The sequence below is a fragment of the Neodiprion fabricii genome, chromosome 4, assembly GCF_021155785.1.
Source record: "Neodiprion fabricii isolate iyNeoFabr1 chromosome 4, iyNeoFabr1.1, whole genome shotgun sequence".
Classification (NCBI taxonomy): domain Eukaryota; kingdom Metazoa; phylum Arthropoda; class Insecta; order Hymenoptera; family Diprionidae; genus Neodiprion; species Neodiprion fabricii.
The window spans coordinates 32,054,358-32,082,168 of NC_060242.1; the positions used below are offsets into that span (position 1 = coordinate 32,054,358).

The following is a 27,811-nucleotide window of genomic DNA, read 5'->3' on the forward strand; positions in this document are numbered from 1 at the left end:
TAACGTTTAACACCTATTTTTATAGAAATTATACCTTTTTTATATTCAAGCATTCCCGTTCGGAGTTCAAATTTCTTAGACATTGATCCATCACTAACGCACTTTGACAAGTACATATGGCAAAGACGCACATTCAATGCCACGCGGTGGGGAGAGCCAACCTCTGTCATTATACTGAAATTATCTAATTGTAAGTAGCTACGGTTTTTGTTTCCGAGTCCTCCCGTTACGCATTTGATGCGAATCAATTGAATATCAATATGCAGCTTTCATTCTGATGCTCCAAGAATATAGGTATAAGCACTGGGTATAACAAGCGCGTTCGTTCTATCATAATTCGGTACCACACGCCATCAAGCCAAATGTGATTCTGTTTTACCGATTAAACGACAAAGCCTTCTTGTTCTTTAATTTGTCTGGTCAACCGTCACTATTAGTTTCAATTTTGAGTTATACAGAGTGCATAAGCTCGTAACGGCGTAACGACGACGAATAAATATCTTGACATATTACATGTATAATTGTTATCAGAGGTTAAGGTGAACTTACTTTTGCTGAGGCTGATTCTCGCTTGAGATCGTTTTAGCTTTCAACGCGGTAACGAATACTCGAAATATTACATCACTTCGATATAAATCTAATTTATTGCTAATAAACCGGAATTTCGGGTCACTTGAAGTAAATAAAATTTGAAACGATTCGTCGATATTTTTCGCTGATGATACATTTCGATAACTTCGAGATTCGATCGTTGCATCAACTTTTTAAGAGAGGATAGCGAAGCACAGGGAGAAAATGAGTTTCACGTGAGTAATCCCAGTCCCATCGTATTTTTATATTTTTATTAAACGCACCCGTGATTGTAAGCTATGCAAAGAAAATATCACCGTGGCAATATGGATGTGCGTCACGTCCTTCATGTTTGCACGCTGCATATTCTCGAGGATATTTAGTACCTTGGGTTATACAACCATAATGCAGGTAAGACACGCAATTTCGAAGACTGGATATTTGTTTAACGACTAATCAAACGCGATTCATTCATTATCCGTGGCATAATCGACATAAGTTGTTGGCTCTTGACAATCTGAATTACGTAATTTGAAAACTTAGTTAGTTCCATATTCGTCAATGATTTCTCACTATTACGTGACAGTTAAAATTGCTGTATGAGAAACAGTGATTTCTGAGTACTTGTACTTACGATTATCTGGCCATTTCGCATATAATATATGCGCGCTACACGGATCGTCGGTACTGAATCTAATTCTGCTCAATTAAGCGTGTTGATGCCACATTCACAATCAGATGCAATTACGGGTCGAATTACCGAAGTAAAGGATAGCATTTGGCCTGTGGTCAATATACCAATCCTTTCGAAAAATTGTGTAAATTAGTCCGAAGCAGTTGGTCCCAATTTTGTAGATAGTTTATGTATATTACGTAACTTTGATACATAGGTATGTATCATTCAAATTTCTTTTTCAAAATATAAAAAAGGTCAGATGCTTCCACGGCCTCGTGGCATAAGTGCGACAAGTTTTCTTTTTCTTTTTATTACCTTGGGCGATTCCAGAGGCGCACGTTGATTATATTTTACAACTTCGTGGAAATATATTAGACGGGATCAGAGCTTTTCGGAATGTAGTTGACAATTTTTTTATAACAACTGACTCGATTGGATTTTCGAGCGTATATTGCGGGAAATTAAAAAGGAATTTGGTGGTTTGTATTGACAGAAAAATCAATAAATTTTACAGAATATTCTTGTTGATTGCCGCTTGGAGAGATTAGCTAAATGACACAGGGGTTTAACATCAAAAATTTTTAATTGAAATAAAATCAATTCCTTTAGATATTTATGATGCGCCGACAATCCGATATGACGCACATTTTTTTTCTTTCGTCATGCCTCAGGATAACCTCTAGTTATCGCGAATGAGAGGAGAAAAGAAGAGTAGATAATTAAAAATGTTAAAACAAAACTATATAAATAAATAAATAGCGCGTCATCACACGGAAAGTGTCTGAAACACGAATATATGATCGTTGCTATGCTTAACATTACAGATTATCATTAAAACTACTGCGACTGGTACGTGTCAGTAAAGTGAAGCAGACAATTTTTTAAATCTTTCATTTTTTTCAAAGTTTTGTCTTGTAGTTCTTCTGTTTTGTAATAGTACAGTACGATTATTAATTAAATTAATAATAATAAATATTGTTTTCTTGTATGCATCATGTGATTGGATAACATTACAGATGAGACTAGCTGGTGATGACCTTCACGGCGCTACCTTTTTAACCTTGGGCTCTACATTATCATTATTCAACATTTTCTTATTAATTATTAATTAATTTATTTTACCTTATTTTCATTTCGCTTACTTATTTCAATGAGTTGCTTGGCAAAGGTGAACAATGGGTCACCGAACAATGTTTTTCCATGGGAAGCCCACTTCGAAGTGCATAACAAACGGTCTTCTCTTGTTTTTTTATTTTCTTTTTTTTTAATTCTTAGTCTCTTCGAGAAAGAGTTTGTTTGGTAACGAACGATTATTAATTGAAAAATTACTCGCAATCTAATCATTTCAAAAGGCACAGGCAACTGAAATAATTAATGCCACATTTTAATCTAAACACATTTCCTTTTAGATCGAAATATTGTGATTTTCTTGTCACAAATTTCTAAGTATCATGTACAACTCTTCTAATATTTTATTTGCACGACGCAAGCTTAGTAAGATCGAAATACACTATACATGTGAACTCAAACGTAACTAGAACCAAAAATATGTTACACTCAATTTCGCCATGGCTTATACGAAGCGGTAGTTTATTTTTTCTTTAGAATTAGGTATTATTGAGTTTGGCCAAGTGCGTAAATCTTCTCAGTTTTCAGTTTGACTATATCAATTCACTCTTAGTTGCGGTGATCGATAATTTTATTCAGCATATGTACATTCCTTAATTTTTAATAACCTAGACGCAAAGTTGAAGCTATAGAGCGGCGGAAGTTTGAACTTGCAATTATAATAATTTGACTTCAGATTGGAATATTTTCTTTATCTACAACTACTGCCCGAGTATGTGATATTATGTATAACTTATTTGAAGAAAAATGCGCAATTCCCTATATAATAGAGTATAGGATTAAGTTGCCAATGCCTTCAAAAATTTTTAATATTCACATCCTACGATAATTATGTGACAACAAATCCGTAATAGATATAAATGGAGCAATTTTTGAACATAACGTAGCACTCGTTAGCTTTGAACACGAATTTTATACAGAACGTAATTAGCAAATTTCTTTTTATACGCGTTCAGGCTACGTTTAAAATTAAACGTCGTTCAGTTGCGTAGTGGCAGATTTGAATTACTACACGTATTAGCAAGTGATACAATTGACCATTTTTAGGTGCCTGAATCCATAGTATCAATCCGTCACTGAATGTAACTATAACTGGGATACAAAAAAACCCATAAAAAAATATCGAAGCCAACAATTAGGACGATTCAATTTTCAAAAGAGGTAATCGTTTAAGAAAAAATACATTACTATTCATTGATCGTTCTTGGGATCATGAGTTTGTACACGTAGCAGTTAGAAAATATTTACCTTAAATACATCATGCACTGAAGATTACGGGGAAAGAATTCTGGATATCTCGATGGAAGAACGGGATTAGATTCTTCCACAGAATTATAAATACCATTGAAAACGGCAATTCTAAGTTATTATTCAATTATCCGACGGTATCCCAATAACGTAGCCTCTAAAACGCGTAATAAAGCTTTCAATTACGAACTGTCATCATATTTCTCTATTATAAACGTTTATATTATTTAAGCTTCTATCCATAGATTGGCTGATCATATTAGATGATTACCGTAGGAACGGTATTAATTGGCGCACTAATCGATCCCTGTCTTAAATGAAACCACCACTTTTCCCTGCATAATACTCCACACCATTTGCTAATTTTATAAACAATGACCATAGTTAAAGTTGCCAACTTGGGAGAGTACATATACCAGCACCTAGCCGTCAGGGTAGCTGAGCATTTAAATCGTTGGGCGATTCGTCCCTTGATATTATGCTCAGAGTTTAGCTTTTGCTTATTTTCATTATGCGTGTTATCGTTTACTTCGGTTGGGGTTCTGAGCCGTCAAACAATCATGCGGCACATACGGAGTACGAAAGTCAGCAGGGAAAACCATGCCGAACGAGCCAGTGAACTGCGAGATAATAAAATTCGCATAACTACCAACAACGTTCCAAATTGTACCGCTCTGTGCAACCAGTATAATCTGCAAAAAAAAATAACGGGTCTTTGTAATTGTCATGAACAAAAAGCACTTATCGAAGATTAAGCATATTCTTGAAGTTCCTGTACATTGCAATTACTTTCTAAGTATTTCGGAACGTTTGAACTTGAACAATCAAGAATGCGATACTAGCGTAATGATATTCGAAAGAGTCCGGAAAAAGTCTCGGTCCAAAGTATGGTGAATACGAGCCTCTTAACGGGGATTCAACTTACTTTGTAATATACGAACGAGCAGCGGGCAAAGTTTCTGGACTCTCTTTTAGAATGAAATGTCGAATCCCCAATATGTACTGTTCAAGGTAAGCTGGCCAATCGATTTGGCTAACGTCAAACATGAACGTTTGCTTATCTTCAGGACTAAGCTGTTGCCCTAATCTCCTGACATTGTCATCCCTAAAATTCCATTGCTGAGTGGTAAAGTACTCCAAGCACTGAGCAGCCTTGCCCAATTTGGCTTGAACTCGGACCATTATGGGCCTGGAACCTCTGAGCCGTGCCAGAAAATCCAAAATATGAGCAGGCAATGTATGCTGCAAGGTATTGCACACAGAGTTGATAACAACGGAACTTCGGCAACAGCCATCTGGATACCAAACAGCATCGTTAACAGGGTGTAATCTGCTGTACTTAAACGACAAGTCAACAAACTCTTTCCACGTTATAGGGTTTTGTTGTCCTGTACAGCAATTATACACTGTGATACTATCGGAACGATGTGTTGCAGTCTTCCAAGCGGCACAGATCATCAGATTTATTACTATGTCGACGGGTACCAAATCTGCGACCTTGTTTCCATGGCAGAGCATAGTTCTATTGATAGAAAAGGACGGTTTCATATTAGGATCTTGACAAAGTTCCTTAATCCTTAATCCTACGTTGCTACCAAAAATGAACACTTGTAACGTTTTCAATAATTTCGAAGTATCAGCATTTCATCAATATTCAACATGTTAAAAACTTAAATAATACAAATACACGAGGTATAACTACGAGCGGAAATTGGAAATAAATAAAAAAAAAAAGCATTATGAGTAATTTCAATTGGTAATCTGTAGTCTGATTTTTATGAAAAATTAGATTCCTTAAATAATCATTACCTGAAGAAACCTTTTCCTGCTGCAGCAATAATTCCAGTTGGGCCGTTCCAATTGTCAACCCATCCTGCAACCGGCTCTCTAAACGAGGACAAAACGATCGAAGGTCTGACAATGGCGACTGGCAAAGAACCGCTTTCCCGAAGCAACATTCTTTCTGCTAAAGCTTTGGTGAACGTGTAAGTATTTGGACGCCCGGCTATAAGTCGAGGTGTTAACTCTTCCACCAACTTATCATCCATCCACTCTGTGCAGGCTATCACTTGTTCTGGTTCCTGCGGCGTCGCGTAAATCTCCTCCCCGACATCCTTGCGATCGCAGTTGCAGTATGCTGTTGATACGTGAATGACTGCCTATACACGGAAAGGAAATACACGTGAATTGCTGTAAAGGTAAGAGTTTACAAATTGACATTCTTGTCTTCAAGTACAATTAAACTTTTCCTTGTAAGAATAAAATTGCCCATTGAATTATTTGGTTCAATGAATCAGGTTATTTTTGCATGTTACAAATGATCCATATAATATGGATTAAGGATAAAATGTGCTTCATTTACAAGCATTGATTTTTGTCAACTCGCTGTGTTTATACGGAAATTGCGAAACTTTCGTACATTACAAAAATTAGTAGGTGGCGAAAGGCAATTAGCATTAGCATAGTAATGTGATGTGCAAATTATCGCATTTTCATAATACTTGTTTATACCTGCTGGCAACAGATGTGAAAATTAAACTTCAATAGACCCTGTCCTTTGATATTCAGCTACAATTGAAAAGTTTTTGACCTGACTAAAGTCAATTTTCATTTGAATAATAAATTTGATGGTAATGCGAGGTTGTTTTGTCAATACAAATTTACATGCTCAATCAAGGGAAAGCTGACTGCCAGTATAAATTAGCACGTTCATACAACGCTACCTTAAGACTATGTTAATTTGGTATTAAAGACACGGGTTGTCTGTGCGCCAACTCAGGTTCAGCAGCAGCGAGGGGTGGAAAGTAGAGTTCATTGAAACAGGGTGAAAGCTAGTTTTTACCGAAATTACAATCAAACTTTTAAACTGAATCCATTGAAAATCGAGAACACTTTCTATAAATATAATTACCTCGAGGTTTTGCATGCGGTGACAAAGTTGTATAAGACGTTTAGTTCCGAGCATGTTGATGGTTACAGACAGCTTGAGAGCCTCGTCGAATTTAACTGTCGCAGCTGAGTGAAAAACCACAGATACAAAGCGAATCAGAGTTGCCTGATCGCTCTCCGAGATGCCGAGTTCTGGTTCCGTTACATCTCCAGCCACTGGTATAATTTTAAATAATTCGTGTGGACAGTCTCGTCGAAGTTTCTCAAACAACTGCAAAAATACAGACAAAATATTATATTACAAAAAAGGAGTGAAAGAGAGATATCAAAAAAGACATTCGGTTCCTGCCATACTTTGCTCGCGTCTTCTTCGTCGCTGACTTTTATCGACAGAATCAGTGCTTGCAGGATAAAGTTTTCATTGTGTTTTGAAACTTACCGGACCGTTAAGAAGTTCCTGCAGCCTTTGCTGAACGTCTTGTCCTTTCTTGGGCCTCATAAGCAAATAAATATTTTTGATACCGGAACAGGAGCGGAGGAGTTTTTCTACTAATACTTTTCCCATAAAGCCAGTACCCCCTGTAATAAATATCGATCTGTCCCGGTAGAAATCCTTTACGGAAGTATATTCGCCACCTGCCATTGTGGCCATTTCCCTGATTGACTAGATTACGCGAGGTAAGAAAGCGATACTTGTAGATGGAAGATGCCTATCTTATCAGATAGTGCGTTCGATTGAAGACTCAAATGCGAAGACAGTTACTACACGACGTTGAAATATTAACTTTGGTATTACTCTTCCTGGTGCTCGGTGTTCCTGTTGAAACTTGCCTCATTTCGCGTTAGTGAAGATTTGTCTCCTAAAACAGAAATCAAAGAAATTTATAAGCACATAAAATGAAACAGATAAATATTGGTAGGTATTTGAATTCGAATGCAAATGCAAGAAAAAAAATTCTACTACCACATTAAAGGCATGAAGTTGTTGTTTTGATCTAAAAATATATTCTGTTCGTAACAGCTCTGAAATTATTTGTATAGTCAATAGTGTAGAGTGTTTAGCCAACGGTCAGAACGACATGGGAATAGAAAAAAAAAAAAAAACCCAAAGTCAACAATGGATCCTATTTTCCGGTATATCTACTAATAAGCCATAAGTGAATTCAGCGAATCTTCCGGTCCTTACTCCCATTTTTGTAACGGGTATTCCGTATTGATCCTCAGTTCGCTAACGGAATGCTAATCTAGACAGACTCGTTCTTATTCGTCGTTCCTATGTATGTTTACAATTTAGAAAAATGAATATAAAGGTGATGATCTAAATCTAAATTCCAGCTATATGATTGCTGGCGAATAGTAGTGAAAATTATGAGAGCATATAAATTGTCGAAATCCTCACTTTATAGCTTTGATAGCGTATCTTCGAATAACGTTAAACAGTAAAATTAATAGTGCGAAACTGGCAGTCGTTACTGTTGACGATTGTTAATAAAAGTCGAAGAATCGGTACCACAGCCATCCGCGATTAAGAATGAATGGGTCCCACCGTCTAAAATAAAAGTTACATTCGCGTTCACTATTATTGGAGCAAATAACATCGCTGGATATTTTTTAAACGGTTTTACGGTTTTTTCTCATTTGCTACCTTTTAATTTACAATCAGACGATGGGCCCTATTCATCCTTACTAGCTATAAGTCAGTCCTTACCGATTGCGTTAGATATTTTCTATTTTGACTATTATCAAAGTCTATGCATGGATTTGCAAAGAAGGGTACAACAGGCGCATCCTACATGAACAAAAATAGATTAAATAAATTTTGGTTCTGATAATAACAGACAAAATAAAAAACATTTAACGCAGTCGGTAAGGACTGACTATAGCATCCCCTTAAGATCACGAAGGTCGCCCAATCAGTTAGAAGTGTATGTTTATCTGTGTATGTTTAGATACGTCAAATCTGGTAAGCATCCGCAAATCGGATGGAAACTGGTATAAATCGTCCCTCGACATGAATGTTCCGTGTGAATGAATCAAGCGGATTACGGTAGACGCGTTACACCCGCCGAATGACTTACGAAAATAAACAATTCGCGGACGAAAAACCGCGTTCGAAACGAGAATGATTACACAATGTTGGAACTGATTAGGTAAACCAATCAAGTACCAACTGCGATTTCTTATCACGAGTATAAAGCACTTGTGCTTGGTCGATTTTCCGTTTCTACTCTCTTACTCTTTCGTTATTTAAGAAAAAAAAAAAGAAAAAAAAACTTATTCTCTCTTTCCGTTTTCGCAAATTGTTGACTAAGAACGTATGTGCGTTGTCATGAACCTACCTACTTTCCCCTGGCTCTCTTTATAAATTACATGTGTGTATATATATATTCTGCACGCGGCTAGGCACGTTACGCGTGACGCGAATCCACGCCGCGTGCGTTTCAATTCTGAAACTAGCTGTATGTACGTACGGACGATGCATTCTAAATACGTCCTCATCTTATTATACGTAAATACACCGTCTGTGAATACACAATGCATGTGACATATCAATAGCGCAACTTCCGCTGTCTTCAACGCCGTGACATAAATAAATAACCTCGTCGGTGATAAAATAAAAATATATGCTTCTTTTTCAAAATATCAAGATTATAAATATATTAAAAAATTAACTGCATAGCGGTGATTTCGGCTTTACCGTCTAGTTATATTCCTTGCTTTACCGGACGACAATTCTTCAACGCGCTCTATGTACTTAAAAATAAGCTGCCTGCGATAATTATATTATACAAAATCGTTTCGACGTGACGAGTAGTTAAATTTTCTCTCGTCAAGAGAAAGTATATAATATGACTACAGAAAAAAAACAAAAAAAAAAAAAAAAAATTAAAATCGCCTTATTTGAAATATAAATTTCGTTACAGAGCGTCGTCGACAAGCATATATTTAAAAATATTCCCAAAGATGAGAAAGTAAGGCGTCTCTCAAGGCAAGTGCAAGTATAACACAGCCATGTCACATCGTAATACAGGTATATGTATGTACTGTACGTTGTGCACATAATATGCAAGTAGGTATAACGGAAACACCCAAAACATAGAATAAAAAAAATGAGCCCCCCCGGCACACACACACACACACACACACACATACACACGCCCGCGAGCACACGAATACGTATCACGATATAAGTATATGTATACGTGCAGAAGGGTAGTGGAGAGCAAAAAAGAGAGAGAAATAGTTGGGAAGCGAAAGAAAGAGAGAGAGAGAGATAGAGAGAGACACGAGGCACGCGAAGTACAATAGCGAAGAAGAATCGATATCTCAATTGAGAGATGCTGTAGCTGTTTGCAAGGCGGACTTTTCAGCAGCAGAGACTACGCGTATAGGTGTGAGCAAGATTCGGCGCGGCTCGTAGAACGAACGATTGCATCCAAAGAGGAAGGGTAAAATCGGTGAACAGGGTAAAGCGGAGCAACAAAAAAAAAAAAAGACAAGGAAAAAAAAACAACGCTATCGAAGAACCTTGAAAAGTGTAAAAAAAAACAAAGAAAAAATAATTTGAAAAAAAAAAAAAAACGAAATCAACCAAAAATCAAAAATTAAACGTTCTAGTTTTTTTTTTCTCTCACGCACGCATACACGCGGAACCGGCAGGACTTGTACGCGTGTACACAGATGGCCAGGGTCAATGTAGCTCCTCCAATTCGAATGGAGATCATCGAATGAGGGGGGAAGGTGGGAGGGACCAACGGACAATGAGATTCTAGGTCACCGTCGCGGAGGTATCGAAGCAGGAGGATCGACACCGTTCCTCCGGGAGAACCCGTTATGCGAGCAGCGGTGACTCCGTTGCGGCTTAAACCGCAAGCGGAAAGGGGCGGATAGAGAGGATTCACCAGTGAATAGAACCGTGAACGTCGAGTGGACGGCGCATCGCGTCGCGACGCGTTGCATCCTCCGCGGGCGTTTGACGCAGGCTTTTCCGCATCCAGATTATCTGTTATAATACAAGCGTATGCATGCACGTACGTATAATCGTTGTCCTGCCACGCGATTTAACGCCGTGCGCGTCTAATATATGCATATTTACAATGTACGTGTGCATCGTATTTCAAAATATGTGCAGAAGCCATCCCTCCGGTGGGTATTTGAAATTATACATACCTACGCATTCTCGACTGTGAAGCCAACTCCGAAACTGTTGTTTTATGTCGTTGACTTTTTTTTTCTCACGTCATTTTTCGCTGTGCGTGTATGTACGATACGCATTGTGTATGTGTCTCGCTAATTCTCGCATTTGAACGGTCACGGCCACGCGTCACCTCGTCACGCTTACATGTATATGTAGACATATACGTATGCCTACAAATACCGTGGACGTGTACGAATTACAATCGTTTGTTTGTTTTTTTTACCCTCGCGGATGCACTGTACACTATTTGGGTGTTTTACATATAGAACCGTTATAAACGATTCAAACAATCCGGTGTTTGAATGAAAATATTTTACAAACCGGACATTGTTGTAAGCCGAGAGAGAAAGCAAAAATATTTGGGTCGTATTTTTCGCAAAAAACAAGAAAGAGAAAGAAAAAAAAAGAAACGGCGAAAAAGATTTACTTGAATTACATTTAAATTGGAAAATCAGAGTGAAATTCGATTCCTTGTAACATCCGCAATTGTAATTTTTTTGTATTACGTGAATGAAAAAATACAGACTGAATCCTAGGCGTCCGATGTACCGGAAACGGATGATTATCGTTACTGTGACGGTTGCTCACGATTATTTGATCTTCTCTTCTTTCTCTTCTATTCTAGTACACGCTTCTCTTGTATCCTGACTACTTACGCCTGTACATACTATTATGCCTATAATAGGTGTATGTATATGGAGCGCGAGAGTTACGAAAGTTGTTGGTTTTGTTGTCTTGTCTTTTCCTTATTTTGTTTTTATTTTTTATTTTTATTTCGTTGTCTTTTCACTTGTAGCCTCAAACCGGTTCATCGCGCTGTCAGTAGCTGTATCAAGCTGACTAAAATCACGGACACGTACTATTCGGTTTGGGAAGAGATAACTAAGGAAAGGGGTCACTGAGGAGAACTTTTTGAACTTTATACGGGTGGTCCTTGATACGGTCATTATCGAAATTTCTTACTTTCGTGTGCTGAAATATCTTGAAATATGTACGACAGTCTTAAGTTCTGCCCAAAAGCCTCCAAATTTTCCCATTTTAATGACATTCAACATTTTTGGCACTTTACGGTTAACTTTTCTCCCTATATGTCGCGTCAAGTAATCTGAAAGTTGAAAAAATTTCTTACCTGTAACAGTACGTAAGGTAGATTTGCTTGAAAACGTTGAAGATTTTACGGGATTGAAATTAACCGCGAAGTGCTAAAAGTCCTGTTTTATTCAAATGGGAAAATTTTGACGGAATTCTTAAAAAATTTTTACGAGATATTTTACACCATTGGAGCAACAAAATTTGAGAATGATCGTATTTAGAAGGTTAGTTCGGCAAAAGGTCCCCGTACGTTGAGTAATTATCAAATCACTATACTCGTAAACTATGAAGATTTATTAAAAAAGAAAAACCTATTCAGCTCCTCTTTGTTACAATTTTAGCGTTTGCCCTTCAAGATAGATCTTCGTGGCCCAGAATCTGGTAGTAAAATTCCTAAAAGCTATGCAATTTTCAACGACGGCATAAATGGAGTTTCATTTAAAACCTTACGCTCTAGCACCCACCACCCTCTACTTACAGGTACATAAGCATATTATTATACCAATATAGACGGTGCACCGCACCGCCGGTTCGTTCACGTCGAAATACCGGCGTCGCGACGCGGCGGGGTAAGGAATGGTAAGAAAAGGTAAAGAAAGGTAAGGAGTGGAACGGAGTGGAATGGAAATGAATTAAGGATAGGGAACCCTGAGTTAAAATGCTGGGATGCATACACGACGCGTAGTTGGCTGAGCGATCGACGAGTTCACTTGGAAGATGTTCTCACAGTTTCTTCTTCTTGTTACTAGTCTTTTTTTTTTCTTTATCTTCATTTTTTTTGTTTTCCTTTTTTCACACGGAACGGACGCGTCATTCCGAAGATATTTCGGTCTTACTATATTCCTTACTCATCTTTTTAACCGCGATGTTTCGTAAGCACTTTTACCCGAACGTATCCGGCCACGTCAGTGCGTAATATAGGTCAAGAGGATTTTCTTCCGTGTTATCTACGTTACAGGTGGCATCGTATCGTGATCTCTGTAGCCTAGGAATGCGGTGTGATAATCATATTCTCCACGAGGTGTAACTCATACATAATGGGGCGTTCCACGTCAAATTAACATCCCATGTACATCGTCCTCTTTGATTTTAACCATTTTTTAGTACGATGTTCATACCGACTCAAAAAGGTCGCGGAATTTTTATCATATATTTTTTTTTGGTACCGGTGAAATTTGAAAAAAATCGAAGAAACAACTCAGATTAGAAAAACTGAAAACTCGCAAAAAAAAAAAAAAAAAAAGTAAATATCGAGATCGCGTTATCGTGTGCTGCTCAAAAATCACATTTCGAATCATAGAATCAGGTTGAATTTTTTAGGATTCAACGAACGGGCGTTTTTGTAATTGGTTTGGCAATTTTGTACAAATTTCGCCAACGGCTGACGAAAGTCTGAAAAAAATCCCTAGACCCTTTTGGGTTGGTAAGAACGTCGTATTAAAAAATGATCAGAATCGAAGGGGGTGACGGGGGTAAATGGGCTGCTAATTTTACGTGGAATGTCCCATATATATATTGCAATACGTAGGCAACGCACGGTCTGTCTGTATTTTAATGGAATATAAAGATATCTGATAGGAATGGGTCGTATTCGGATTCTCGATTTCGTACACATTATACTTTCGTATATAAGTCTACGCGTTACATAAACGACGTATTACGTGTATGCATGTTTGATTAGATTAAGCTTTGAGCCGGCAAAGAGGGATAAGATTCTGAGATTACGAATTAAATTACGTTAAATCGAGCTGCAGGCTAGGCATACATAGAATACATAAGTTATATTTGATTATAACAGTACTGAACTATAAATTGTAAGCGTTAAATGCCGCCTGTCCGACGTTTTTTTTTCTTTCTCTTCTTTTTTTTTTCTCTTCAACACCTATCAAATCGTTCGTCACATCGTAACATCGTGTATTTATGCATAATCATGGCAGACGTGTGTTCCTTATCGTAATACCTAATTCACGGATGTTGTATGCGTTAAGAATATTTGTATGATAAATGATTGATCGTTATAAGACACGATTATGTATATCTATAAGCTGGTAAATTTTAGGCGGGATTGAAATTCCAAATTGGAAAAGCTCCGAAAGCGCCAAATTCCGTTTTTTTTTTTTTGGTGGCAAAACTTAAAGTAAAGAAACCCGACGCACAAAATTCCAAAGGGCATAAGTCCGACAAGTGAAAGTTCCGAAAGTGCGAAAATGAGAAAATTTCAAGATCTAAAACATCGAAATTCCGAATGAAAGAAGATTTTTAGTTCTGAGAATTTCTGACTCGGTGAAATTTCACCGCTTTTATCTTTCTTTGTTTTGGATTTTTGGTATTTTTACGTTCGAAATCCTGGTCACTCTAACTTTCGGTTTTACTGACTTTTTACGCCCGCTCGTTGACTAAACTACGCTGTGCGAGTATATTTTAACTTTCGGAATTTCGCTCTATCGGAGCTTTAGTTTTCGGGACATTGCCCGATCGTAACTTGAATGTTTTTAATCTTGCATTGCGGAAATTTGAGTCGTCGGTTTCCCGACCATTCGAAACTTTGTTGTTTCGTAAAAGTTTAATTTCTTTCCTTCAAGTTTCGACATTAAATAATTCGGAATTAGGCGCTTTCGGGACTTTTCAAATTCGGAACTTCCACCCCACCTCTTAACTTTTCGCTCCATCATATCAAATGTTATACTCTTTTTCCATTTCTCGAAGTAATACAACGTCGTGTGTATAAAGCGAATTAATCTATGCTTGGAATTTGTTTAATGAATAGGCAAGAGGATTTTCACATGAATAAGCAATTGCCGCAATATCAGGAAGTATAATTACACGTAATGTTATCCGTGCACTTTCATTGCATTGTAATTATATACCGATTACCGTCTTCAATAGCGTTTCAGTTTTTTTTTTTTACCATTCAAGGGTGGAAGTGAAGAGCCGGAAAACAATTGAAACTTTCCGTTTTTCGCGTACTTTATACATTATAAGGCTCTCGATGATACCGAGTTGTTATCTGTGTGCTGATACACAGCTGCGGATAATGATTCGTGCAAATGTTAAGTTGACGCGTTATTTTTTTTTTTTGTTTTTTAAATACTCAACCAATTTACATCCCGTCTACTAATTGCAGCATCAATTCGCATCAATTCTCTTCTATAAGCGATACGGCATGTGCTGAACAGTATATTCAATACGGAAATACCAACAAAGTCGTACATAGTTTTTCTTTCAAATAAAAAAATTGTCAATTTGCACGTTATCATATTGAAATAGAACGAAATTTACGTTCAGTGTCAAATGAATAATTTCAGACTCGCGGTGTAACGTATTAATTCTATGTTATTCGAGTTGAGGCATTATATTTCAACACGTAGTTTTTTTCATACCAACAGTATAACGCTAATTGTGCGTATCTATTATATAGACTCCACTTCACGAGTAGCTATATTTATTTCTATGTCAAATGTACCGTTGGTGTACTAGATAAAAACTAAAACAAGCACAAAAGAAGGAAGAAAAAAAAAAAAAACAGGAATAAAAAATAAACATTGTATGCAGAATATACGACTAGAGTTACAGGGATATAAAAGTTACGGAAGTGAGAAATTATCTACCGGTCTTCACTGCAAAATACTGATGTTAAAAATACCGAGTTGCCTTATTGATAAAATATGAGATACCTAAAAGTCGTGCAATTCAATGTCTTCTTAGAATTTATACTAAGCTAACTAGGATAACTCGGAATGTTTGCGCGATTAGTAATTTCATATCGAACTTTGAGAAGCTGCATTACGCATCAATATCTAAAGGCGAAAAGCATACACGAACGTAAAATATGTAGATATATACGCGTGGGTAAAACACTGCAGGTCAGTTATTTGCTCGATAGTATTGAGCTTCTTCGCTAATTGTTGACATTTTATCTTTAATCTGTATGCAAGTGAGGTGAATCAACTTTGTATATAAGTATAATACGAATACATATAAAGTTATACATATAACGTGGATATACGAGGATCGCGCTCGACGAATGAGGCGATTAAACAGCGAGAGTGAATGAAGCGGAGGCAGGGGGAAAAAGAATTTGAAAAAAAAGGAGAAAAAACAAGAACCGAAAGAAGAGGAATAAAAAAGGAGAAAGAATCGTCAAAGGCGGTCGAGTCAGCTGACGACACTCTTGCGTTATAACCTGTAATATATCTACGCGGTTACACCGAACTTTGCGCAAAACGAGAGACCCGGGAGTTCTAGGGGTAGCATTTGATAATAATGTAAAGATAAGTATTCAAAATTTCAAAAATTTTTACATGGTTTTAAGGACTGTCATGACTTTCCCTGTATGCAGTATCGCACAGGTATGGAATTACTGCCTACCTTGATCGACGATCATTTGATCATGCTCGTTTAGTAATCTCTGGACGTCTGACAGGCAGACTTGTACGCCGGTATCAGTGACAGCTTCTAATTGAAAATTGATCTCTGTGTTGCAATCGATAATATATATTTTTTTTTTCACACAGTTGCGTATAAATTTTTCATATTATTATTACCATTATTGTTTCTTCGGAGTAATTTTATTGGAATTTAGACGCGTTGTCTGTCAGAGGTTCGATTTGGGCTCTAATCTTTGGGAATCGGAGTAACTTGTCGAATCTGTGAATACACATAGGGGGATTTGAATCCGGGTAAAAATTATAAATGACTAAGTCGAAATGAGTGACTAAGAATTTTTTCGGCAAACGAAATCAACCTTATCATTTATACATATACGCGAGAAGCTTACACGTGTAGTTTCTCGAAAAACGACACGTGCAAATTACATCCGAATCGATTTAGCGATTCGCCTGAAGTTCTGCCTCCCCCCAAAAAAAAATTAGACGAATCTCACATGCGACATCCTCTTCCAACATTATTTTCAAACTCTTTTTATTTCAATATTTGTTCTTAATCCAACGTTTTGTGCGATGGCAAATGTATACGGCGTTCAATTTACTAATGATCGTGTATCAAAACGAGTTTTATAGCCAAATAAATTGACGTTTTGGATCCGATTTTTCTACGTACTTATGCACAAGAATATTATCGTTATCGTACAAATGGTGGAGGCCCCGAGTAAAGTTAACGAGCTGCAATCGCTGTAACCAGAAAATGCTGTACTCGTGTGATATAAAAAATTATTAAATGAATATTCGGCCGCAGTAATTGGAAGATGAATATATATATACATATATATGTATATACATGACCGAGTGTACGAAATTCGTTATCACCGGGAAATAATTATCGTACACTCGGTCACTGAGCGGTGAATCGTACTTTTCACCATTTATAATTCATCCTCTAAAACGCAGAAATAGGAAATTCCATGGGAAGTTCTTTTCATTTGTGTTATAAACGTGAAAAATTTCTCTGCTGATACATACTACGATATAGCGACAATTTTCAACCGTTTGCAAATGTGGGATTACACTTGTTGAATGAAAAAAAAAAAAAAAAGAAAAGAAATCGATTTCTTTGCTTATATAATACATACGTATAATGGAATAATGTTTGTTTAACCGACTTAGCGATTTTCTCCCCCCTTTATTACAAACGTACGGATAGTAATTTATTATCCTTGATAAATAATGTTTCAAAAAGAGATGAAGTATATATATGGAAAGGGGGAGAGGGATAAGATTAATTTTAGAGTGAGAGAAAAAGAGTACAACACCTTTTGCGGAAAATAATCTGAATAAAAGGAAAAGAAAAATCCAATTCATTTTTACACCTTGTACTTTCGCCACGTATTATATACATTTAAAAGTTCAAGAGAAACTATACTAAGTAAGGATGACCTAAAACACGCGCGAATATTATACGTATGAATGTACACAGGCATGTGTTACATGCATATAGCGAAGCACCTTACTAACCTGAAAATATTACCCAGCTCTAAATTGATATAACGTTGTGTGGACGGTGTGTATGTAATATGCAGTGCAGTATAGAACAGAAATCGCGAACACGTGATATTTGACAATCGCGTCTGAAACGAGCGGCTAATGCGACGTTGGATAAGAAAATAAAGAAAGTTGGCCCCTGGTGGCTGCCGGTGCCCCAGCACGTAAAGGAGAACCCACTTTATTCGCGGATATCCCGTTCTTCGTCGTTCCTACGAACTGCAAAGTCACACAACAACGGTGCATCGCGATCTCATTATCTTGTTTTACCTATTAATAGTATTATTACAGATTGTGTAACAAGGTTGAGAAGAGTCACGCATGCAGCTGTGGAAATCTCGATTTTATGGGGGATAAAAGAAGATAAATAATAACATAAAACGCGCAAGACGAACGAAAAGGAGATTAAGAAATCACGTTCGATTGGTATTAAAGTCGCCGGCTGATGATCGCCTTGTTTCATTAAACCGTACGTACGGGCGTATGTGCATACGTCGACTGAAAGTAGGATACTTTTTTCATTGCTGTACATTAGCGTACCGTAATACAGGTGAGTGTCCCAGTTTTATTCTCCAAACGATGGTAATAAAAAGAAGTGTCAAGAGCATGAGGAAACAAAATGATCGTTAATCGGGTTACGCTCACCTCAAATTTCTAGAAATGAAGAAATAATAGGCGTATGTATGACGGTGGGAAAGAGAGCGCTTGTTATACGCTGTGAAGTATTTTGGCGAATCAAGGGACGACGGTGATATTCGCGCACTTTGACGATAGTTGAGAGACACGCGACGATTCTCGCAACTTATCGTTAGGCTCCGAAAGCCGGAAGATGTAGGCGGCGTTCTGTGTCTGCGACATAGAAGCATGGAAGAAGCTGACGCGTCCGTCGGACAAAATGAGTTAATACCAGATCAAGTCGCTAATTAAGTTTTTAATTTTCAACGTTTCAACCATGAAATCTTCAGGTTGAACCAAGCGAAGAAATTTAGCATCCGCACTTTTCTCAACTTTTCGACAATATTAAAACTAATATCGCGGACGTTCGTTAATAAAAATACACTTGTTATCGCTTATCCGTAATAATTACGTGATAATTATAAGGGTTATAAACGCTCGTTGTGCGTGAAGAATCGAATATTTCAGCCGAACTTTCGAAAATTTCTGCACTTTAGAATTGCATTTTTTTTTTTTTTTTTGCAAGAAACGATTTCGTTTCGGTTTTGTATTAAAGGTACACTGCAGTGTTTAAGAAAGTTCATTTCCATCTTCTTATTTTCTTTCAATTCATTGATTTTTTTCAAGTCATCATACATTTCGGTGACTCATTTGTCGGGATTAACTTTCCGCACGTTATCGTAAGTTAAGCCTGTCGATTCACTCACGCTTTCGTTTATTCGTTGATCGTGTATATACCAATAACGATGACAGATATACGCGTGTTTAAAACCAACTGCAGCACACAATGGTTAAATTCACTGACGGATACGTGGTAGAGAAATGTAGGAAGGAATTGGAAAATGCATCTTACCTGCATATCCGGTGCAAAGGTGTCAACACGGAACGAACAACATATCTGATATCAAGTAATCCACGATTGAAACAGAAAACTGCAGATCATACTATACAGACGTATCCTGTATAATAAAACAGGTGTTTAGGTTGCGGATATGTGTATATGATATATATATGATATATATGATATATATATATATATATGCTTATGCTTTTCAACGGTTATGATTTGCAAATCGCTAAATCGATCGATACTATAAAGATAACGAAGAGCCGGCCACGAAACGAACTGAGCTTATGCTGGGCCCACCGCGGGTCTTATATATCACGAAAGACATCCCGGTGATGCGTTCTTTGTCGGCCATCGGCTCCCCCTCCTCTCTCTCCCTCTCTCTGAAACCTCCCCCACCCTCACACTCATTATACCGTCGCCCCGACGGTCTTCTCCGTATCCCAAACGTGATACTGGACATCGAAAGACGAGGGTACATTTCCCGGGTGGATCTGAAATTTTGGGGCCCGATATTCTTCGCGTCTGTAAGAAGTTTACAATTAGTCCAAAAATTGCTGTGCTGCCGCAGGCGAGTATGTGTATTGTTACTTATTACTAGACAGTCGTTGTATATCGAGTATTTATGAAATTATATTACACACTGAGAGAAATTTTTAGTTTTGGTTACCGATCACTCCTTAACTACTTCCACTTTTTACCAAAATCGAAAAATATAGTTCTAGGTAGAAAATGAAAATTAGTTTTCTAGCTGTTACCGGACAGTCTAGTATCCGTTACTATTCTTTCTTGTTACGATCACTGTTGCTATATTTTCTTGTAACTCTCGCGAAAATTTAATCCTTGTGCAACAATAAATTGTCGTTAAAGCCTTGTTTAACTACGAAAGTAGAGTAAACCGAAGAAACTAATTTTGCGTTGCAATTACCAAAAAAGGATCGACGATAGCACAAAATGGTTACGCGTACCTCGTTTTTCGTAATTCTAACAATATTCAAACACTGTTTTTAACGATACCTGTTTTACTCAATTTTTCTACTTACTGTGAGAAATGAAATTTTTCTCAGTGCAGGTATTATTGAATTACGAAGACTCGCTTTAAAGATGAAAAAGAGATGATAATAGAGATGCTTCATTTCAAAATCTAATAGATTCGTTAGATTTCGTTCTACGATAAACTAAACTGATTTAATTTTAGAGTAAACCGAAAATGTAATTTTGACAAGTTTAAGTAGACTAACAACAAATAGTGGTTTGTGCCAAATTTTTTGTTTTTGCAATCCAAGCAATATTTGAACGGTTATCGTAACGGTACCGATTTCGCTAGAATTTTTTGTTGACTTGTGTAGTGTTCTTTTACCGAGCACTCATTTTTTTCACCGTGCTTCACCATCTTTGTTGTAATTCCTCGTTTGATTGAAAGGGAATACTTGTAATAATTGTTTACGAAAAAAAAGTGAAGAAATTCATGACTTTCTGTATTTAAGCACTTTAAAAACTGAATAATTATTATCGATGATAGCGCTTCATATTAATGATGAGAATCGAAATATTGCATATGTGCAGACAGAAGTTTTATCGACCTCTTTGGATTTATTTTAATCAATACATCGTCCATCTTCTAATTTTTAGTACTCTATCGCACGAAAAGAAAAAAAAATAAGGTCAATGGCTTATAGGTAAAAGGATATTTCAGGATTTTGAGAAAAGTTTCAATTTTGATGTTCAGCCTCAAAAATCCGTGAAAAATTAGCGTTGGCGCAAAAATATAAAAATTCGTTTTTCATCATGTGCGACTCTTATTTTACCCTCAATTCGATATTTTTGAGATATATATGACATTCTGCGTAGTATCAATCAAGATCAAAACCTGAAATCATAGATTCGCTCCAGAACTTTTTGCGTTGTATAAAAGTACAGGTTGAAATATAGATTCCCCAATTTGAAAAACCCATATTCTGACGGTAACAAATGTCAAATTGGGCGAATGATAGGCCGCAAACCATGAAAAATGTTATTTCCTCTGAGAAATAATGAATGTTTTGTTCTTCGGTCAGTTTTTAACATTTAAGAAATAACAACAACAGTAGATTGTGCGTCAATGTGGCAAAACAGTCCGTTTTACCTTTTTTACGAAAAAGACTTTGCCTCCATGATATACATGATACTTGTCCTAACGATAGTGTTGTTATTCAGCAGTTTTTTTTTACGCTGTGTTGTGATGTTGTTTTTGTACTGTCAGAGAAACGACTACTTAACGCAGGTTAAAAAGGATGCGCAAACCATACTAGTGTTACATAAAACAAGCGGCTTTAGGCTGACCTCGAACTTCCCGTTTTCACACCGCAGGTTCCAAGTTCACGTAACAAAAAAATATCAACATCCGATTCGAATTTCGAACTACAAATTAAAGATTCGTAATCGACGGTTAAAAATCCCTTGGATGTCATATTACATGAAAATATCACGATTTTTATCATTTTGAAACACTAAAGTGGATCCACCATTGTAAATTTTGAAATTCTGACCTTGGATTCATAATCGGTGACCCAAAACACCTCCGCTTATTAATTTCTACCAAAATCCGAATAATTTTAGGTTTTTGGTTTCTGCCATATCGGATTCGCCATTTTGGATATTGCAAATCTGATCTCAGATTCGTGATCAGCGATCTCAAAAACCTTGCGAAACTTCTCATCTCGAAACGTTGAGATGTAGTGATTATTCAACTTTTCATTTTCGGGGTAATTACAATAAATTCCTTTCTTTCACTGAAAACAAAGAAACGGGAATTTTAAAATACACTTTAAACAAACGCAAAAGTTGTCCGATAACTCGCCAGTCTGTCACAAGATTGAGTACAATATAACTTTCGAAGCGAGCTGTAAATAAGAAACCGCAACTTTGATCTTTGGATATACTTTCCAGACAAAAATCTTTGTATCAAAGTTCCAAGTTTCTAAAAACTGAACTGAATTCTCAAGAATTGCAGCCCGAAAAGTTACGTGACACTTTACTCGATCGCTACGTGATACCTTAAACTTTTCGATTCTTCACCACGATAATATCCAATTGTATAAATACAATTTCTACGCTGACGTGTGACTCATCACGTAATGATAAGTCTTAATTTCGCACTAATCGTCGCAGAATCTCTCTCGTGCAATTTTCGGTGTTAATAAGCAGGATGAAAAGCTTCTTATACATATACATGTACATTATACACGGGAAAATTCGATCTGATTCACGCGTTCTATCATTAGTCGTTCTTTGACTCGTCCTCTTTCATTTCATCGAGTCGAATATTCCGTGCAGGAAGAATTAGAATCGGGGAAATTTGAAAGAAAAATAAAACCGCCACCACCACCACCAACGATAATGCACTTTGATGAATATTTTCCGCTTTCCGCAGCTTTCGGCTCTCATTCCAATCAACGCCCTTATCTCCGCTCGCAGAATCTCTTTTGCACAATTTGTATGATACAAGGAAAGAAGTTTGCAGATGAGAGGTAAAGATTCCGCTTTCGAATATATATATATATTAACCTGAAAAAAATTTTTAAGGGGTTGCCATGGTGGAGAATCGCAAATAAATTTTTTCTGAAGATTGCGCTCAGTTGATTTTTCACTATTATACATTTCTTTAAATTTATGAAGTGTAATGAAAAATTTTTTTTTTATCGCTTACATCAAACATAATATCTATCTACGTCAAATAGAAGACCCACACTTGTAATATTAAGTCTCCAGCTGATGTTTGAGAAGCGTATCTGACGACGTTTTCATTATCAATTCAATCTCGTAAAATAGTTTTAATTTAACATGAACTTTTAATTTTGGAGAACAAGATTCCCGGATGATATATTGTTGTGCTACGGATCGTGATCTTTGCGTTGAATATAAATGTCAGGAAAGAAATAACATTTGAAGTGCTATAACGGGTTTCGTCACAGATTCAAAAAAATGTGAAAAAAATGATAAATCAAATGAGCGCGACGTTCCGCATAACGTGGAACGCTAATCTTTTCACAGAATCTTTCTTTTAACTTAAACAAATTTTTTAGAGGGTGCCACGGTGGAAATTTGGAAATTATTTTTTTATAAATCACCTTAATATATACATATATATATATATATATCGTTATCGTTATATCGAAACTCTGTAGGCTCCGTTGGTGGTGCAGGTATAATAATACGTGCCTCAACGGCGAGATCGATATTCGTTATTACAACCGCAGCTAAGAGCCAAAAAGTTTACTGCTGGAGCCGGAGCTAGGCGACTTTGAACGGCTTACGGATACGGTCGGCTGGTGCTGCGGTCTAGATACCGCTTACCTACATCTCGGTCCCATTACACGGAGTTAGGGATTACTTGGTGAAACCCTCTCACAGCTCGAGATCTCTAGGATCTAGACGTCCTTCCTACTGTCCTTACACCGACTAGACCCGAATTTCTACCTATATCCTCCCCAAAAAACTCGCTAATTCTTCTCGCAAAGTCCCGTATTAAAATGCATCGCGGATGTCGCGAGACCAGAGTGATTGTACAACATTTGAAGTTTGATCAATACGAAGAGAATTATTTCTGCAGATTCACAGTCAGCAATAACAAGGTTCAGGCCTTATTAATGAATTTGTTACAGCTTATCGCCTGAGTAAGCGAAAGAATTAAGCGAATCGATTTTCCAGCAAATTGACGCAGTTTTCATTAAATTCAACGAGTAGGTATATAACATTCCTCTGCTTTCAATAATGCCACGTACGGTCTCAAACGAATATCGAACCGAGAGTCAAATACTCGTTGATAAATGGAATCTTTTCATCACACCTTCAGCGTATTTGCGTTTAGCTGAGAAATTATGATTTGCAATTAATCCTGATGACTGCCGTTTAAGTGGAACGAGTTTTAAAAAGCCTGAGCCTCCGGTAACGTCACCGACTTTCGGTCGTTGGTCTAAATAAACATCAGGAATGACGTCGAGCCCCTTGGAGATTCGAATGTAATAAATATATATTCTTGCATAACCGTAGAAGGCCCGAGTCAAGACATCGGTAGCAATATTCCATGAGTTATTAATAGAACTCACCGACTTTCCCCGCAGTTTACAATCAGATAATAATTGCGTTATCTTGCGCGGATGCGGCATGCGAACTCCGGGATGACGCTTTTCCGTTCGATTGTTCAACGACGTGCAGGTTTCAACAATAAACACGTGCGCGAGTGTGTGAAAACGACGATCTCCATCGTGGGAGGAAAAGAAAAGGAAAGGAAACCGCGTGCGTGTATTACGAAACAGCATGTATTTATAATCACGTATAATGGTGATATAGGCATACATAGATGAGTTGATGTTCGTGGCCATGGCGAATTTTATCAAGACTTGAATTCTTTGCCTACGATCAAAGATCGAGGGATGCACATTTGGCATTAAATTCTGTCAGGTTTATAAATCGATTGCCTGGTATGCGAGGAGGAATTCATGGAACGTCGTACGGAATAAATTGAATGCTAAATGTGTATCCGTCTATCTTTGACCGTCTCCAACGAATTCAAATCTTTGTGATGCAGGTATAACGGTCATAAGTGTGAGATATAAAGGAAATGACGAACCAGCTTCTCACATCAGTTTCAAACGATAGGGATAAAGTTCGTAATGTTATTGCATGAGTTATGCATCTTAATTTAAAAACGTTCGTTTGGTACATCGCTAGTTTGATATTGCCTGAAATTAAAACAAACTCATATTTCGCAAATTCGACTACATATTTCTACAAAGTTATTCCGAGGCTGAAAAAAATTTCCGATCAATTTTTAATTCAACGTTTCGTTACGTTACAAATTAACTTGACTACGTATTAAACTAAGGTGCCGTTCAAGTGCTGGATAACGCTAAAACAGGGGTAGGCCATTCAAAGAAACGTCCTGAAATGTTACCCTACAGTAGTAGACACTCCGGGCAAACGTTAGCTAACATTGGAAATTCGAAGCGCGTGCTCAAAGCCAACACGCCATATGTTTGAGAATAGTAAAAAAATTTCTTCAAGAGACGGCGTTAATAATGCATGAATCGCTCAGTAATGACATCTTAGCAAATGTAATGTTTATTGCATGTATTTAAGAAAAAAGACAATACGTAATGTATTTAGTACACAATGAATAATCAATTCACGTTTTACTGACCGCGCTGACGTGTATTAATAATTAATAATACCCGATATTTAATAAAGTAGGAATAAATTGATCAGGATGTGACTATAAATGGTATTTCTGCCATTCCGATCAGGTAACTAATCGATTTACCAATAAACTTTTCAAAAAGCGTTGGCTAACGTTAAAAAACAGTAGCGGGCAACACCAGAAAACGTTACCAATCGTTATCACTAGGGTGGGGGATGGAAAAATTTGTAAAAAATGCGTTAGCTAATACTCGAACTCCCTCTAACTCGAGTCTAATGACTTTAAATCGCCTCTTGGTATCGAGCCGAAGCCTTCAAGGCGTTGAACCGCGTTACACAGACACGGCTGAACAGGTGAGCCAAGACTGCAGTTGCGATTATGCGACAAAGCTGCACAGGGACAGGTATCCGAATGCACGCGGTGCAACACTATGCGCTTGCAAGGCTTCCCCGCGGACTTTCTTCGCCATCTTTCTCCTCCTTTTCCTTTAATCGCATTCGCATGACACTTGCCTCGCAGCGCACAAGGCGCTGATATAATTATTTATCTTTTCGGCCGCCACGCGCACGCTGTCGGTTCGGAACCGCAGCTTCCCGCCGCGGTGATTACATCATGGGAACCAACCAGCATTATTGCTCGCTCGTGCATGCATCAGCGTCGCTGTAGGTATAAGGTAAGAGAGGCGAGCATCGGCACGATTTACAATTAGTCCAAAGCAACGTCATTAAACGGAGGATGAAAGTCGGCCGGCAAGAGTTTACTCATACTTATACAGGTGCATACGTATGTATAAACGGACCGCAATCTCTTCCGGAGGAAAGCGGAGGAAAATTATGCATGTGCGGCGGTAGCGGTATCTCACACCATGCTTTATGTCGACCACTATGCGGTATATTCAAAGAATACCTCATGGAGGGACGGAGGAAGTAAATTCGAAAAAGGCTGGTGAAAAAAAAAATGATAAAGCACCTACGATCGCGCACATGCGTGTCGGTCGAATGGTCGTAAAAAGGTTATTCAAGTTTCACTGTACTACTCTACATTGACGAATTAGTTCAGACGAGGTTAATTGTGTGAACGTGGTAAAGCAAATTCGTGCAAAACTTCATATCGTACGGTATAATACGTATACAGGATGATATTATACGAATAGAAATTTTTCAGAGGTCTGCAGTGGGATAAAACAACAGTCACTTGTGAGTTGGCACCGTTTGTTGGAATGCCTTGGCGTCTAGGAATATCGCGTGCGTGAAAAGCGAGAGAAAGAAAGAGAGAGAAAAATATAGATTCATTCGGAAATCGTTGCGTCGTTGTTTTACACGGTGGCTCGATCATTTTCGTCTCGGTTATGTGTACAATTGTTTTGTTTCACATGGCGATAAAAACCTAATGACAATTAGATAAAAAAAAAAAACCAAAAAAAAAAAAAAAAAAAGAAGCACGATCGAACGGGGAAGAAGTTCCGCCGCAAAGGCGTCGGATGCGACGGTCCGTGGGAAAGGGGGGTGGAGGGGGTGTAGGAAAAGAGGAGAAAGAAGGAAAGCGATGTACGTTGCGGACGTTTTTGACGTGTGGTTTTAAATTCGAACATGGGTTGTATAATCGAGGAGCACTTCCGGGGCGGGCAGGTCGAGTGACGTAATTATTAAAGTCCGAGGAGCAGAGTCCGCAGCGAAAGGGGGATGGGATCGTCCGCAGTGGGCGGTGGTGCACCGCTAGCAGACAACCCGAGGCCGCGAGTTCCGTGTCGCCGCACCAAGTTGCGAACGCCACCCTCGGCGCCGCAGGGGGTTGAAAAAAAAAATAGGGAATTTACGGGAGACGGTCGGCGGATTACGGTAATAGAACGAACGGGTGTATCGTTAGAGGAACGGAGACTGTCCGGGAGAGGAGACTCGGCGGCGGGTCGCGTAGGCGCGGCTCGACCACCGAAACTCCGGACGTAAATGAATCTACGCACGTACCTAGTCCCCAAAACGCCGATTCCTGGCCGTACGGGCCCTCTTTCACCTCCAGCCAACCCCGGCTACACACCTTTAACACAGAATCGAGGTTTTCACGCTCTTTCTCGGCTTTTCCTCGGGTCCCCGTCGCACGCCAACCGAGTCCGCCATCTTGGGACAACTGCCAAAACAACACGCACCCTGGCGGCGCGGCGCCACGATCAATTTTCAACCTACCGTCCTCGTCGATCCGTCGACGACGGATTCCGCGATGCTAAACCGCGGCAAGGCCTGCGCTGCAACACCCAACGCCGCCACCCTCTCTTCGCCCTCCCTCGCGATCGTTGCACGCAAGCTCTCCACCCTTGGGCCAAGGAATACGGTGGTACCTAGAAAGGAGTCGCCGCTCTTGCCACTGTGGCGGCAAATCT

General features: G+C 38.1%; 2 protein-coding genes across 5 annotated transcripts in view; one reads left to right on the top strand and one right to left on the bottom strand.

The window, feature by feature from the left end:
- Nucleotides 1–2,118: 2,118 nt before the first annotated feature.
- On the bottom strand, nucleotides 2,119–27,653 carry LOC124180057 (putative fatty acyl-CoA reductase CG5065). 4 transcript variants are annotated; one of them, XM_046565065.1, is made up of 6 exons: nucleotides 27,472–27,653; nucleotides 6,951–7,371; nucleotides 6,534–6,782; nucleotides 5,432–5,781; nucleotides 4,548–5,144; nucleotides 2,119–4,314 (listed from the first exon to the last, which is right to left on the bottom strand). In XM_046565065.1, the coding sequence occupies exons 2-6, from the start codon at nucleotides 7,161–7,163 to the stop codon at nucleotides 4,173–4,175; spliced, it is 1,551 nt and encodes a 516-aa protein (XP_046421021.1). In that variant the 5' UTR covers nucleotides 7,164–7,371; nucleotides 27,472–27,653; the 3' UTR covers nucleotides 2,119–4,172. The 4 variants fall into 4 exon arrangements, with proteins under 4 accessions (XP_046421021.1, XP_046421019.1, XP_046421020.1 ...); XM_046565063.1 differs by having other exon boundaries at nucleotides 27,402–27,653; XM_046565064.1 differs by lacking the exon at nucleotides 27,472–27,653 and adding an exon at nucleotides 19,266–19,536.
- Nucleotides 5,740–27,811, top strand: part of LOC124180059 (putative fatty acyl-CoA reductase CG5065) — a 41,232-nt gene continuing 19,160 nt past the window's right edge. The window contains exon 1 of the mRNA XM_046565072.1: nucleotides 5,740–5,820. The gene's annotated coding sequence lies outside the window, so the exon portion shown is untranslated. The remainder of the gene's footprint in view (nucleotides 5,821–27,811) is intronic.